A 17,755-nucleotide genomic window follows, 5' to 3' on the forward strand; every position below is an offset into this window, starting at 1 on the left:
GCCATCTGTGTGATTTTGCTAAGTGACAGATCAATTCTGGGGTAGTTTCCCACTTAAAGAAATGAGATAAAGTGAGATCATTAAAAGAGTGTTTTCCTTTTGAATGTTTTAAACAATTAATAAACAATAAAACTAAAATACATATTTCAAAAAAATCATGTTTAATAATTTGGCTCATGAGTACACCATGAAATTCTATTCTCTCTTAATTGTGACTTTTGGAGGGCTCTTGGAATGGTGAAAATAAATGTTGACTATGTAGGTTTATGATATATTGCTTTCATTAAAGAAACAATGTAATATTAATATGAACATTGGATGTAACTCTAATATGAATATCAGTAGGTGGTAAATGCAAGAAAACTCTCTCTTGTTTAGAACATTAAGCAAGATATAGTTGTTGATTTCATAAGAATATAATCATTCCTAATTATTTAACCTCGTGTGTAAACTAGCCAATGAAGAGTAAGCTCCCCTTTCTGATCTAGCAATACTAAGGGAAAAGGGGCATTTGGGAACAGGCTTTTTTTTTTTTCTTTACAGCAAAAGAGAACAGAAAGGATATATAAAAGCTATGACTCAGCCTTGATGCCATATTAGGGATTTTGCATCCTTTTGTTATCAAGACATCTGACATTTGATTCATTCTCTCAATTTTCTGGGTAATAGCCAAACTATATTCTCTACCAATGTCTTTCCTGATATCCTGAAGATTGTCTAGACTTAGAACATCCTGTTGTTGAATGAAGAATGAACATAAAGGGAACATGGAAGTTGCTATTATTTGTTCACTGCACGTCTGATAAGAATGACTTTAAGTCCCTGTATAGGAATTCAACTTAGAGAAATGAGTAAGTTTAAAAAAGAAGATGAACCTTTCTATTGCTTTAACAGGCTCTCCTAGGGGCTCAGTATCATATCTGGAATTAAAGTTTGGCCAAAAGATAAATTTTAGAGACATTTACACTCGGACCTGACATAATTTTAAAAATTGGGAAAATAATAGGAAATAACAGTTTTCAAGACATTAGGCAGCACAACATAATACCTCTGATATTTGGAGAAAAAAGATGTAAACTGTATAATTGTTCTGGTTTATTGTCTGGAGACAGTTTCCAGATTATAGTTGAGAGAGTCTGATTGAGAATCTGGGGGAGACCAAGGATGGAGAAGTTTAAATGGCACAGTACCGAAGAGGTGAGAATTGTACAGTGACATACTAGAGCAATGTGCAGAGGGTCCTCATCATCTGTTCAGCAAAATACTAATCAAAACATGCATGTGTAGAAACTAGTCTAGGGCTGAAGATGACCCATTTACAAGAACTACAGGAAATAATACCAAGGTTTACACAAAGCCAGACATAGGACCTATTTCCACTTTCCAAATTTGACAATTTAATAATTCTCAAGGCATTAGATAGAATGTACAGAAAAACCTTGCTTCAGTAGTGAGAGATCATTATCAGCTCTAGATTAAACACTACTTTTACTCTACCTAACATATTTTAAAAGCAGGAACAAAGAGGATCAAATAAATTTCAGGTTACTTAGCTGTACCCAAAAAGACAGCTCAAGAATATATATTATATACAAATAAATCCAGCACCCAACAAGGCAAAATGTACAATATTGGGAATATGGAATAAAATAAAATTTACCCAATATGATATGAGGGAAGAAAATTTGATTTGTTACAAAGAGAAAAATTAATCAATTGAAACTAACACAGAGCTAACATAGATACTAGAGCTAGCAGGGAAAATATTAATTATTACAACTCTATGTCTTATGCTTAAAAAACTAGATGAAAGAGCAAACATATTAGGTTTATTCATTGAAAATGTAAAAATATGAAACTTGTAAAGATACAAACTTTAAGATATAAGATTGAAAACAAACTGGGATTAACAGTAGACTAAACATAACAGAAGAATAGATTAGGAAATTTAATTATGTAGCAATAAAAGTACTTTAATCACTGAGAGAAAAAAATCAAGGAAAAAGAGACAAGAGCATCAATATACTGTGGGGAAACTTCAAGTGGTTTTCTACATGAGTTACTGGACACTGGAAGGAGAAGAGAGAGAGTGAGAGAAATAAGTATTTCCAGAAACAATGGCCAACAATTTTCTAAATTTGATTTAAGCTATACACTTATAACTTCAAAAAGGCCAATGAACTACGTGCAAGAAACATGAAGAAAACTTTGGTATATTATTATTAAATTGCTCAGGACCTATGGTAACAGGAAAAATTTAACGATAGTCAGAAAAATAAAGGCACTTTGCATACAGAAAAATACGAGGATTACAGCGGATTTCTTGTTAGAAGCAGTGCAAGTAAGATGACAGCGGAGCAAGATTTTTAAAGTTCAGAGAAAACAAACTCAATTCATAAAATTCTGTTTCCAGTATAAATATCTCTCAAATGAAGCCGAGTTTTCTGGTAGCTCAAGAGAAACTCAGAAAAAAATACTAAAATAACTTTTTGGCAATTAAAATATACACAAATAAGAACTAATCAATAAGATGTCAAATATTTACCTGTGTATAATGGCTACAAACTTCGGAACATGACAGACTATTAAAATCATAAAATTTGGTTTCATTATACCAAAGAGCAATGGCCTGTTTTGGTGTGAATAACTTTATTCCACCTGACCAGATATTTTCTCCAATAAATTCAAGCGGTGCATAACATCCATATGATACATCCAAACAGCTGCTATGTCCAGATTTGCACTGTTTTGCCCATGTTTGAGCCACTTCTGATAAACCTTTATCCCAAACCTGAAAGATAAAAATAATTTAAATTGAATAGCGCATAAGTATTTGTATTAAAATTATAATTATTTTAATCAATTAAATTTTGCTTAAATTTATTATTTTAGTAAGAGAGGTTTTCTTTGGTATTTATTATGTTCACAGTCATTTTTTTAAGTTATACTTCAAAAAAATACTTATTTATACTCACTCTATGACAGTTCATTGCTATATTACCAGTACGTAGCAGATATCCTACATTAGCATCACTGAACAAATAAATCTGAATGTGATTAAGCCAGAATTCAAAGTCTGGTAATTCAGAAGATCATGTTACTTTATCACAATTAAAGGATAAATATTCACTGATAATTAAAAAGGACAAAAACCTGGGAATAGAAAGAAAGAAATACCCTTAATTTGATCAAGAGGATATACAAACAAACAAACAGCCAGACAAAAATCTTTTCAAATGGTGAAATATTAAAACTTTCCCTCAAGTTTAGGAATGAAACAAGGTATCTGCCCTTGTTATTTCTATTCATTGTACAAGAAATTAGGAAGCATAATAAAATACATGAGCTGTAAATATATAAGACAAAACATATAAAATGTATAAGGATTGGGATCTATCATTATTCACAGATTACATGACTGGATACTTAAGAATTTAAATGAATACATAAACAATACTGTAAAAAATAAATGAATTTACTGAAGTTGAACAATACAAGGAAAATATGTAAAAATCTATTATATCTCTATGTATATTCTACAAATGAATAGCTTCAAAACATCTAATATGTATAAATAAATTCAATGAGATACAAAATCTCTATGCTGAAAACTGCAAAAACATCACTGAAATAAAATTTAAAAGAAATAAATGGACAGATATGAAATGATCATGTACCAGAATATTCTATATTGCAAACCAATATTAATTATGACATACAATTTTACTTCAAATCAAACTCCAAGTAGCTTTTTTAGGGGCGGAAATAAATTACAAAATTTATGTGGAAATGTGATATTCCAGGTAAAGTTAAGACAGTCTTTTAAATGCAGAACAAAACTGGAGACTTTCTCTACCAGATATTGATATTTATCATAAGGCTATATTAAGATATTGTCATGTTGACACATGGGTAGACAAACAGCTCAATGGAACAGAATAGAGTCCAGAAGCAACTCATGACAAAAGCAACAGCCTTAATATAGGTATATTTGCCAAGATTATTTGTAAACATCTTTTTATTTTTAACTGATTATAAATTCAACAAGAAATTACAAAAATAGGTCACAGGAATCCTGTGTGGACTTCACCTAGTTTTCCCAATGATACTGTTTTTTGTAACAATAGCATAATATAAAAATAAGAAATTGACATTGGTACGATCCACAGACTTTTTAAAGATTTCAGTAGTTTTACATGCATTTATTTTTGCAATTTTATCACCTGTATTAGTTAAAATAATCACTCCCACAATATCTAGATACAGAACTGTTTCAACACCACAAGAATCCTTCATGCTAACCCGTTAAGTCACACCCACTCACTACCTCCACTTTCTTTAGCCCCCTGGCAATCACCAGTGTGTTTTTCAGTTATGAAATTTTGTTATTTAAAGAAAGTTATGTAAATAGAATCCCAAAGTATGTAACCGCTTTGAGATTGGCTTTTCTTCACTCGGCATAATGCCTTTGAGAGCCACGGGGATGTTCCATGTGTTGATAGTTTGTTCCGTTTTATGTCAAGTACTATTCCATGGTTCAGATGTATCAGAGTTTAACTTTCACCTATTGATGGAAATTTGGATGTTTACAAGTTTGAGCTACTACAAACAAAGCTTCCATAAATATTTGTGAGCAGATTTTTCTGTAGCAATAAGTTTTCCTTTTTCTAGAAAAAAAGTAAAAGGAAAAAGTCCTCACAAGTGCAATTGCAAGTGTAAGTCCTATGTAAGTGTACGTTTAGGTGTTTTTTTTTCTTTTTTTTGAAACTGCCAAACTATTTCCTAGATTGGCATATACCATTTTGCATTTCGACCAGAAAAGTATGACAGATAAATTTTCTCCATATCTTCACCAGTATTTGGTATTGTCAATATTTTTTACTTTTGCTTTTCTAATTGGTAAGTAGTGATATGTCCTTGTGGTTTTAATTTGCATTTCACTAATGGCTAATGATGTTTAACATGTCTCACATACTTGTTTTCCATCTGTATATCTCTGCGGTGAAATGTCAGTCTTCTGTTCATTTATTAATTGATTTTTTTTTTTTTTTTTTTTTTACTGTTGAGTTTTGAGAGCTCTTTCTCTAGATAGTTGTTTCTCATATACGGTTTGAATATATTTTCTCCTAGTTTGTAGTTTGTTCTCTCTTAACAGAGTGCTTTAGAAAGTAGAAGTTTTTTATTTTGATGAGGTCCAATTTGTTGACTTTTTAAAAATAGTTTCTGGTTGTGATCAAAATTGAAATTATTCATTTGATTAGAAGTTTCATCTAGCCCTATGTCCTGAGGATTTTCTCCTGTTTTTCTTCTAGTAGTTTTATGCTTTGCATTTAAATTTATGAGTCATTTTGTGTTAATTTTTGTACAAGGTGTAAACATTAGGTCAAAGTTTATTTTCCTTATATGTTTTAAATGGTATTTCAACACCATTTCTTGAATAGAATATCCTTGCTCCACTAAATTACTTTTGCATCTTTGTCAAAAGTGTACCTAGAGGAAAAGAAGACATTTTATGAAAAAGACATTTGCACATGCATGTTTATTAGCTGCATAATTTGCAATTCTAAAAATATGGAGACAGTCTAAATGTCCATCAACCAACAAGTTCATAAAGAAAATGTGGCGTGTGTATATACATATATTTTATTTATATATGGACATATATATATAATATATAAGTAAAAAATATATATACCACACGCAAAATATGTTTATATATGAATAAAATATAAATATATTTGTATATATTTATATGTGTATATATATTTGTATATATTTATATTTTATCATACATATATAAAATGCATGTTTTGTATATATTTATATTTTCTATATGTATGGTAAAATATAAATGTAAAATTTTATATTTATATTATATTTTCTATTTTATTTATACATATAAATTTTTTTTTTTTTTTAAAGAATAAAGAAGAGGAAGAAAGAGAAAGAGGAAGAAGGAGAGAGGATGGGGGTATTGCTTTATTGCCCGGGCTAGAATGCAGTCTAAATATGGGTATGCCTATAATTGTCCTTAATAATGGAGGCATGAAAGAAAATGAGGGAAGAGAATAGCAAACAAGGAGCCAACCAAGATTTCTTTTAAACTTCTAAGTTGATATGATGTGGTACTGATAAGAGTGTATATTTTGTATATTTAAAGTGCAGAGTTCTATAAATGTTAATTACATTTACTTGTTCCAGATCTGAGTTCAAGTCCTGAATACCGTTGTTAATTTTCTGTCTCATTGATCTGTCTAATATTAATGTTGAAGTCTCCCACTATTATTATGTGGGAGTCTAAGTCTCTCCATAAGTCCCGTACGTCTGCGCATTCCTGCATTGGGTGCGTACACATTTAGGATCTTTAGCTCTTCTTGTTGTTGCATTGATCCCCTTACCATCATATAACGTCCCTCCTTGCTTCCTTTGATCTTTGTCGCTTAATTGCAACTTCTGCTTTTCATTTATTTATTTCAGCTCTCCGTTTGGTTGGCAAATCTTTCTCCATCCCTTGTTTGGAGTCTTTGTGTATCCTCGAATGCGAGATGGATCTGGATGCAGCATACCGATGGGCCTTAGTTTTTTATTCAAATTGCCTGTCTTTAGATTGGGGGATTTAGTCAATTTAAATTTAGAATTAATAATAATATATGTGAGTTTAATACTGCCATTAGCTGGCTATTTTGTCCATTAGTTGATGTAAATTCTTCATTATATTGATGCTCTTTTTGATAATTTTTTTAGAAAGGCTGATACTGTTTGTTCCTTTCATATGTGTAGTGGTTCTTTCAGAAGCTCTTGTAAAGCAGGCCTGGTGGTGATGAAATCTCTGAGTGCTTGCTTATTCACAAAAAACTTTATTTTTCCTTCACATGTGAAGCTTAGTTTGGCTGGATGTGAAATTCTGGGTTGAAAGTTCTTTTCTTTAAGGATGTTGAATATTGGCCCCCACTCTCTTCTGGCTTGCAGGGTTTCTGCTGAGAGATCTGCTGTAAGTCTGATAGGCTTCCCTTTGTGGGTAACCTGACCTTTCTCTCTGGCTGCCCTTAGTATTTTCTCCTTCATTTCAACCCTGGTGAATCTAACGATTATGTGCCTTGGAGTTGCTCTTCTTGAGGAATATCTCTGTGGTGTTCTCTGTATTACCTGGAGTTGAATATTATCCTGCCTTACTAGGCTGGGAAAATTTTCCTGAATAATGTCCTGAAGCGTATTTTCCAGCTTGGATTCATTCTCTTCGTCACATTCAGGTACACCTATCAAGCGTAGATTAGATCTTTTCACATAGTCCCATATTTCTTGGAGACTTTGCTCGTTCCTTTGTATCCTTTTTTCTCTAATCTTGTCTTCTTGTTTTATTTCATTGAGTTGGTCTTCGACCTCTGATATCCTTTCTTCTGCTTGATCAATTCGGCTGTTAAAACTTGTGCATACTTCACGAAGTTCTCCTATTGTGTTTTTCAGCTCCATCAATTCACTTATATTCCTCTCTAAATTGTGTATTCTTGTTGACATTTCGTCAAATCTTTTTTCAAAGTTCTTAGTTGCTTTAGATTGGGTTAAAACAAGTTCTTTTAATTCACAGAAGTTTCTCATTATCCACATTTTGAAGGCTGCTTCTGTAATTGGAACACACTCGTTCTCCATCAAGCCTTGTTCCATTGCTGATGAGGAACTGGGATCCCCTGCTGAGGAAGAGGCGTTCTGATCTTGGGCATTCTCAGCCTTTTTTGGCCGTTTTCCTCCCTTCGTTATAAATTTATCCATCTGTGGTCTTTGAATTCACCGTCTTTGTAATTAGGTTTCTGAGTGGACGTCCAACTTACTGATTCTCAGCGCCGAAATCTGAGCAACCCACTGCACCGACCAAATCAGCGGCGTTAAGATTAATGGTGCTTTTCCGACTCTGCACCAAGAACCGTCGCTCCAAGGCGCCGGCAAAACTGCCTCGCCGGTCACAAGAGTCGCGCTGGCGACCCGTGGGGCTCCTCCGCTGGGAATCTCCTGGTGCGTGAGCAACAAGAATTCATGTGAAGGTGTGGCGTCCTCTCATTCTTAGCGCTTTCAGTGGGAGCTACAATCCCGAGCTGTTAGTGATCAGCCATCTTGGATCTCTCCTACATATAAAATTTATATATTTATATTTTATGTACATATATAAAATATAAATATATACAAATATATTTATATGTGTATAAAATATATGCCTATATATTTTATATATATGTATGTATAAAACAGATACATATTAATGGAATACTACTCAGCCATAAAAAGGAAGAAAATAATGGCATTTGCAGCAACCTGGATAGAGTTGGAGACCATTATTCTAATTGAAATAACTCAGGGATGAAAAATGAAACATTGTATTTTCTCAATTATAAGTGGGAGCTAAGCTATGGGGACCCAAAGGCATAAGAATTATGGACTTTGGAGATTCAATGGGGAGGGTGGGAGTGAGGGGAAGGATAAAAGTCTACACTCAGGGTACAGTGTACACTACTCAGGTGATGGATGCACCAAAATCTCAGAAATTATCTGTAAATAATATTTTTGCTGGAAGAACTGGCTAGCCATATGCAGGAAACTGAAACTGGACCCCTTCCTTACACCTTATTCAAAAATTAGCTCAAGATGGATTAAAGACTTAAATGTGAAACCTAAAACTGTAAAAACCCTACAAGAAAATCTAGGCAATACCATTCAGGACATAGGCATGGGCAAATATTTCATGATAAAAGCATCAAAAGCAATTGCAACAAAAACAAAACTGGACAAATGGGATCTAATTAAACTAAAGAGCTTCTGCAGAGCAAAAGAAATTATCATCAGAGTGAACAGACAACCTGCAGAATGATAGAAAATTTTTGCAATCTAGCCATCCTACCAAGGTCTAATATTCAGAGTCTATAAGCAGATTAAATAAATTTACAAGAAAAAAAAAACCATTAAAAAGTGGGCAAAGGACATGAACAGACAGTTCTCAAAAGAAGACCTACATGTGGCCAACAAACAAATGAAAAAAGCTGAACATCACTAATCATTAGAAAAATGCAAATAAAAACCACAATGAGATACCATTTCATGCCAGTCAGAATGGCGATGATTAAAAATCTAGAAACAACGCCTGCTGGCAAAGTTGTGGAAAAAAAGGAACATTTTTACATTGTTGGTGGAAGTGTAAATGACTTTACCCACTGTAGAGGACAGTGTGGCAATTTCTCAGAGATCTACAGTCAGAAATACCATTTGACCCAGCAATCCCATTACTGGGTTAGGTACCCAAAGGAATATAAATCATTCTATTATAAACATACATGCACATGTATATTCACTGCAGCACTATTCACAATAGCAAAGACATGGAATCAATCTAAATGCCCATCAATGATAGATTGGATAAACAAAATAATGCTACATATACACCATAGAATACTACACAACCATAAGAAGGAATGAGACCATGTCCTTTGCAGGGACATGAAAAGAGCTAGAAGGTGTTACCCTCAGCAAACTAATGCAGGAACCAAAAACCACACATCCCATTTTCTCACTTGTAAGGCAGCTGAACGATGAGAACACATGGACACCTGGGGAGATCAACACACACTGGGGCCTGTAGGCAGGTGGGGTTGGAAGGAGAGAGAGCATCAGGAAGAATAGCTAATAGGATGCTGGGCTTAATACATGGGTGATTGGTTTATCTCTGCAGCAGACCACCATGGCAGTTTAACTGTATAACAAACCTGCACATCCTGCACATGTACCCCAGAACTTAAAAGTTGAAAAAAACAAAACAAAAAATTTTCCATTTCAACCAAACACCACCTGTTTCCCCAAAACTATTTTAAAAAAAAAAAAACCTACAGGAAAAAATTTAAAAAAATAAGTGAAATAAAATAAATTGATACAGAGTTTTACCAAATGGTTTTCCTGACTCTGTTGAGATGATCATATAATTCTCATTTAATCTGTTAAGAATGACAAATTGTAAACAGAGATTAAATTCCCCGAATCCAAGTCAGATTTCTCAGTTTCTTCATTTTCTGGGGATTTTTCTCTTAATGGTGTTTCCAGTTTTGGTACTGATTATGTTGATTAATTTTCAATTCCTAATCCAACATTTTATTCATGAGGTAAATCTTAAGATACAATATTCTTTATATATGTTGCTGGATTAAATTAACTATAATTTCATTGAAGATTTTGTGCATCTACATTGAGCTATAACTTTCTAACCTGTAATGTTATGTCTGGTTTGGTGTCAGGGTAAAACTTGACTTAAAAATGTTCCAAAAGCCCAGGAGGCAGAGGTTGCGGTGAGCCAAGATCACGCCATTGCACTCCAGCCTGGGTAACAAGAGCGAAACTCCATCTCAAAAATAAACAAAGTTCCAAAAGGTTTTCTTTTTCAGTTTCGCAAAGAGACTTGAATAAAATTGGTGTTGCTTTTTTCTTAGAATTCACCTGAATTTTCTGTTAAAAATATTTTAAATTACATATCTAATTTAGGTAATGGCATAAGACTATTTAAATTGAAGAGGATGCAAATGAATGATCTCATTCATAAATTGGTTAAATATCCCTGTTAAAAGATTTATACTTGGTTCAAAATCAATCTCTAACCCAGGATTCTTTGATTTGTACAAGACAAAGAATATAATACTGAAAAATAATAATATAAATCAAAGAAATAAAAATAATGAGCAATACTTTTATTTGGCAAAGTTCAAGCATTTAATATGTTACTTTGTAAAACATATAGTACAGAATGCAGTATTTATGAGACTTTATGTGACAAAAAACATGGCAACCATATATGAAATAAAATTCCAATTTTGATGTAAGTAGTAGTTTCACTGACATGTACATATGTAAAAAATTATTGTACGTTAAAACTAGTGCATGTTATGAACTTCTTCACTAGTAATCCTTCAATAAACAACATATAAAAATATTGCCAATTTTATAAAATTTTGATTTTCAATATATTTGTCCATTTATTTTCTTTGTGTTATCAAATTTATTGGCATAAAGTTCTTCAAAATATTCTCTATCCATTTGATGTTTGGAGTTTTTTAAAAGTGATTTTCCATTTCTAAAATTAATTTTTGAGTTAATTTTCTTCATTAATCTTTTCTTTGCTAGTTTAGAAATTTTATTCATATGTAGTTTTAAAACCAACTTTTGATATTATTGATTTTTGTCCATCATACTTTTACTTTTAATTTCATCAAATTATGCTCATCTTTAGTTTTATTTTTCTTTTGCTTAATTTACACTCGTTTCCTACCTTCTTGAGTTGAAAGAATAGGTCTTGATTTTTAACTGTTTTTCTTTCCTAAAATATTCATTTAATCTTTTTTTATTTTTACTGATTTTTATCTACTTGTTTTCTTATTCACTAAGGTTAAAATCTCTATGACTGTTTTGTCTCTTTGTCCCCTTTACTTTTGCCAATTTTTGTATAGTAAGATACATTATTACATTTATTTGCATTAAAGATTGTTGTCTTTTGTTTAATTGGCCCTTTTATTATTCCTAAATATCTCCTTTTATTTCTAGTAGTTCTCCTTGTCTTAAAACCTACTTTGGTAGCTGTAAATGTAGTGACTCTATCGTAATTTTAGAGTTTGCATAATATGTTTTTCCATCTTTTTACTTTAATCCTGTTTGTGATATGTTTCTGTTACAGAAGCATGAATCATCTGATAGTCTCTATTTTTAATTAAAGTATGTAGTAGTCATTTGCATTTAATATAATTTTAACATGGTTAAGTTTTGGCCTACCATTTGCTATTTTTAATTGATTCCCTCTTTGTTCTTTTGTTCCTTGTTCCTGTTTTGCAAAAATTAATAAAGTCCTTTTAGTATTCTATCTACTGGATTTTTTAACTTAACTTCTTTGTATTTTTAGTGGTTATTCTAGATATTAAAATATGCATTCTTAACATCTCATGGTCCATCTGGAAATATTAATGTAATTCTTAACAATATAAGGAACTTTCAGCAGAATAATTCTATTGATGCAGCTCTTCATTTTTTATGCATTGATTATAATGTGTTTTGTTTCTACATTATTATAAACTCCACAATTCATTGTTATCACATTTGCTTTAAATAGTCAATGAGTACAAAAGAAATATAAAGAATATTTATTATATTTAACCCCCACATTTACTCTTTTTTTAAATCATACAATATACAATAAAACTCTAAGGACATCACCCATATCACTACTAATATCAGCATTTCTGAATTGAGTTGAAGATTTATTTAGGTCATTTATGCCTTTGACAACCCCAAGCTAGTAAGCATTATGTATTAAAATGCCTTAACAATTCTGCGTTAAAAAGATGAATTTATTCTTGTTTCATTTCCAATATCTATTCGAATCTTTCTCCCCCAACAAAATATAATTTTCTTACACAGTAGGATAGTACAGTTTTGAATTTATTTTAGTGCCAGAGTTATGATTTTATAATGACTAACATTTTGTTTTCCATTGGATAGAAAAGTGGAAAGCTGAATAGATAGGAGTTATAATTTATCTACATCTGCACAGTACATAAAATAGACTATCAACGTTTCTATTTATAATAATATCGTATTTACAAACAAGAAAAAGTTAAAATGCAAGGATAATTTCCAGTCATACAATTCATTGTGAAGTATTTAACATTTTGTAAATTCTATGAATTATTTTAATACTCCAATGGTTTTTATGCTTATTCTTCATTAGAGTACAGTCTTTTGCCTTATTATCTATATGATGGAGGTCTGCAAAGTACACAATTAGTTCAATGATTTTGGAATTAAATTTTATATATTTTTTATTTTTCATGAAAATGACTATCTGATGTAGTTCAACTGATTTCAATATTCTCATTCTTGTAATTTTTCTTTTCAGATGAATACTACACATGAAGTGTTGTTTTGATCTTGGATTCACATGATATAAAAATAAGTAAGAGAAGACAATCTCCATTCCTGGGGTATTTCTTCAGTATCTTGTATCTTGGTTGTGTGGGATGAAAAATGCTAGCCAAAAAATGGAGGAAAGGAAACAAAATAATCCTGTGTGAAGTACTCATAACCTTAGTGGTGCAACAAAGCAACCTCCAAACACCGCCCCAGCAACCCGCCTTCCCGGCAAGAGACAAGGAACGGCTTCAAGGAATCTTCCTTTCCTGTTTACTACGAGCATGACTCTGGAGAAGACAGCCCAGACAAGGCGTGATTTTGTTGTTGTTGTTGTTGTTTTTTTAACTGCATATATAGGAAGTCCGGACTGAGTTAGTACAAGTAAGTCCGTGAAATTACCACCCAGATACCTGAGGATGAGCCAGAGATGTAAGAGCCCAGCCTCGGTTCTTTCTCACCATGTATTTCATGTCGGCCGCCGGAGGGTTGACTTTGCCCCGCCATTCGTTGTGGGCTTCGACACAGTCGTTTATAAAGTGTGGGTCAGTGATAGATGGGATTTTGGAAGATCCAGTGGCCACCAAACACAGACACAAGGTCCATAAACGACTGAAGTTCTTTAGAGCCATGGAAGGATGTGGAGGATGCCCAGACCGACCGGTAACGGCCGGGGCAACCGGATTTCCCGTCCCCCGACACCACACTCTCCCTTGGTTCCGCCCTCCGGCACAGGCTCCCGTCCAGCGCGGGGATGCCCTGCAGGCCGGATCCCCTCGTCAGTGTCGCTGTGGGGAGGAACAGGCAGCTGGGTTCGCCTTCTGCATAGCCCTGGGCTACAGGGGAAAGCTCGGAGTCGCCCTCTGGTGCTGGGAGTTTCAACCACCCAAACTCCAAACTGCTTTCTGTGGATCCAGTCTGTAACCGGCAGAGCGCGCCCGGATTGTAATACAGATTGCAATATGCAGGCCACACAGCCTTGGGTAAAGAACAAGCGCGGGATGCTGACGGTGGGCCAGGTGAGTGCAAAGCACACACGCAGCTTCCGTGTATAGATTTTTATTGTTCTAAATAAACCAGAATCATATTGCCACTTCCCTCAGACTTTGCGAACAGACTAAGAACGGGCAATTCCTATACAGTGACATACTGTGATACTAAATTATCAACTTGTCAAACATTTAATAATTTGCTTCTGTTTTTTCATCTGAAGAGACTGACTGCTCAGAAAGATGAAAATAGACACCTGGAAGATGTAGCCAAGTAGTTCCTCTTGGCAAAATCTTCCCTTTTTGATAGTTTGGAACAGAGCCACTGTTTGGTGACTAGCAGACTCCAAGAGCTGTTTTAATTGATATGCTGAGACTGTGATGGACAGAGTCCATTTGATTGTCTATTTTACCTGCATCGCAATATAAGTCAACTTCATTTGGCTTAATGTTTTAAATTCATTACGTCAGTTATATTGATTTTCAGTACTAAACCAACATTATCCCCCATGACATTAATTTTTTTTAGTGTTTCTATGTTTCAAATAAACATCTTTACTTAGTGATCTGAAGTTGTTTACAATGCCATTAAATTCAGGTGAACACATATTTACATCTACTGAATGTTCTGCCATAGTCAACCTTGACACATACATAAAAAAGCAAAACAAACTACTTTGATGCAGCTGCTATTTTTTTTTTAAATAAAAAGTAGAAAATTCGATTATAAAAAAGGAAGAAATGCAAGGATCCTAATGGAAATTCTACTGGGCAATAAAGAATATGTTTCTAGTCTACTACTAGCTAATGGAGAATTGATGTATATGCAACTTTTGTGTCACATACATAGTCCAAACCGAGCTTCTGATATCCCACACCCAAATACACATAGATTTAGACATGAACATATATATGTGTGTGTGTAGGTATACAGATAGAGAAGTAGATACAGGTATGTATATCTACATGTATCTATACATATATGTCTCTCCCTGGATATACAGATGTCTATAGCCATATACATATGCATATATATGTATGTGTATATACATTTATATATAAAGCTATCTCTCTCTATATAAATCTATGTGTATACACACATATGTATATGTATGTATGCCTATAGACATGTATACATTTACACAGAGAGATACAGATGTCTATAGGCATATACATATGTGTATATACATATATACATATATACACAGAGAGAGAGAGAGAGAGAGAGATTTTTTTAAGGAATTGGCTCACATTACTGTGGGAGGCCACAATAAAAAATCTGAAGTGCTAGGTATGGCCCAAAAGACACTACATAATCTGACCATGGCTAATTCTCTGGCCTCTATCTCGCATTCTCTCCTGGCTTATTCTGCATCAGCCACATCCATCAACTTGATAAAGATGACCTCTTCTCAGCTCCTTTGCACTTGCTGTTACTTTTGCCTGCAATGCTCTTTATATGGTTCCCTTTAGTGAAGTCTTCCCTGATCATTCTACATCCCCTATCTGTCAGTGCCTATCCACTTAACCTGTTATATTTTTCTTCATTGCATTAATTACCTCCTGAATTTATGTTATTTATTTTTTTAACATCTGCCTTCTCTATCAGGTTGTAACCTTCATCACAACAGTGGCTTTGTTTACTTCATTGCTATATCTCTAGCATCTCGAACAGGAGCTGAACCTTTAGGCCCTCAATAAAAATTGGTTGAAAAAATAAATGAGTTCTTTTAACTTTCTAATAATGTTGTATACAATTGTAAGCTTCTTGAGAGCAAAAACTATATTTTAATTGTTTTATATATATATATATATATATATGAGGGGCTCAATAAATAAATATATATATATTTTATTTATAAAGGAAAGAGTTTTAATTGACTCGATGTAATCATATAAAAGGAAATACTGGGTAGGCTTATATATTTTACTTTTTCTAATATTGGGCATATTTGAGGATAGAAGGTCTTCAGTGGATGTTTGTCAAATACATAGGTGGCTGAATGAATGCATAAAGACACATATTTTCAAGTAGTCGATACTCAGTGAATGTTGAATGCATTAATGAATGGTCAAGTAAACGAAAATTTTAAGTTGAGCTTCAAATGCAAACTATTTTGGATCTGCAAAATAGTAAAGGCTAACAGGGATAAGGTTAATAGGTATAAAGGTTAACAGATAGTTAATTTAGTTTTATTTATAGAGAAATTAACTGCCTATAACAACAACAGAAATTTCATAGAGTAATGGATTTAAAGATTGGTAAAAGTAGAGCATATACAGTCAAAATATAATACAAGATTATTACTCTTCTAATAGATATTTTAACAAAATGTCTAAATTGTATACATTATGTTTTTTAGACCTTGTTCCCAATGGCTTAAACAGCTATATTCAGAAACCTAAAAAACTTTAGATGTGAAAAGTCTAATTGCCAGGAATCAACAAATGTATATCCTAATGTTATTTTCTTGAACATCTATTTGTGGAATGGCCAAGGTTAGTTGGGGCAGGGCACCAGAATTTCTAAGGTATTTTTTAACTTTTTAAAAGTTAAATTTGATTTTCTGTTTTGTTTTTATGGTATTTTTTCCGTTAATTCTTTTTGCTTTTCTTTCTATGTGGGGGTAATTGGTGGATGAATTTTATGGAGTACAGAGTACAGAAAAATACAGAGTGATTACATTGTACCTCATTTACTTTGCTGTTTTTATACTTTATTTGTATAAAAATTTATTTGTATTTTTACTATCAAACTGACTCCAGGAAATACTGGAAATATTCACATTCTGATACATACATTTTGAGGGGAGCTAATTTCGAAGTTACTGCAGATTAGAAAAACATGATTATCTGGGAGAAGTACTGGATTAACCTTTATAAACTCTTACTTGTAATTTGAATATCTGACTCTTGGCTGTGTAATTTAGGCAAGTTAATGCATATTACAATGGAGTGGAACCTTGGAATTATTTAAACCAGCTTTTTCCCTTTATAGGTGAAGAGCGATGCCAAAAGACGTTGTGTACAGAGCATACTTAAAAAAATAATCTGGGCCAGGCATGGTGGCTCACGACTGTAATTACAATACTTTGGGAGACAGAGGCGGAGGGATCACCTGAGATCAGAAGTTCAAGACCAGCCTGGCCAAAATGATGAAACCTTGTCTGTATTAAAAATACAAAAAATTAGCTGGGCATGGTGGTGGGAGCCTGCAATCTCAACTACTCGGGAGACTTAGGTAGGAGAATTGCTTGACCCTGGGAGGTGGAGGTGGCAGTGAGCCGAGATCACGCCATTGCACTCCAACCTGGGCAACAAGAGCAAAACTTGGTTTCAAAAAAAAAATTGGCAAAAAATAAAATGCAAGTTTCTTGATTTCTAAGACTTTGCCCTTTCCATACATCATTTTAAATTGTAATTATACACACGCACGCAAATGTACATACATACATGTGCAATTATTCATGTAATCATCTATAGGTATACATGTTCACACAAATTTAAAGTAACATCCATGTCTAATATCTTGATGTATCTCTATATAATATATTGCAATCTTTTTTTAAAAAAAGTGCTAGCTCCTTGAGAGCAGATATTGCAGCATATGCGTAAATTTCTTCCCATCAAAACATTATTATGGGCGCTGCGCACAGATAGGTGCCTTATGAAATATATTAAACAGAATTCAATTAGACAAATCATTACACAACAACCTCCGTGAATCCGGGCCGGGCTTTGGCCCTTTCCCTGCTCAGGAGAAAGGCAGATGAGTGAATCCGCTCCAACTTCTCGCCAGGGTTTAGGGGCGCCGCGGAGCCGGTTCTCTAGGAGGCTCCTGTGGC

The 17,755-nt window shown here is 33.4% G+C and overlaps 1 protein-coding gene across 2 annotated transcripts in view; it reads right to left on the bottom strand.

Moving 5' to 3' along the window:
* Positions 1-13,598, bottom strand: part of GLIPR1L1 (GLIPR1 like 1) — a 47,533-nt gene extending 33,935 nt beyond the window's left edge. For both annotated transcript variants that reach the window (XM_003927813.4, XM_003927812.4), the window contains exons 1-2: positions 13,383-13,598; positions 2,546-2,791 (exon numbers count right to left, since the gene is read on the bottom strand). In XM_003927813.4, coding sequence (XP_003927862.1) covers positions 2,546-2,791; positions 13,383-13,553 — 417 coding nt within the window. In that variant the 5' untranslated portion in view covers positions 13,554-13,598. The remainder of the gene's footprint in view (positions 1-2,545; positions 2,792-13,382) is intronic.
* Between the last annotated feature and the right edge of the window lie 4,157 nt (positions 13,599-17,755).

Source organism: Saimiri boliviensis, chromosome 7 (assembly GCF_048565385.1).
Source record: "Saimiri boliviensis isolate mSaiBol1 chromosome 7, mSaiBol1.pri, whole genome shotgun sequence".
Classification (NCBI taxonomy): Eukaryota; Metazoa; Chordata; class Mammalia; order Primates; family Cebidae; genus Saimiri; species Saimiri boliviensis.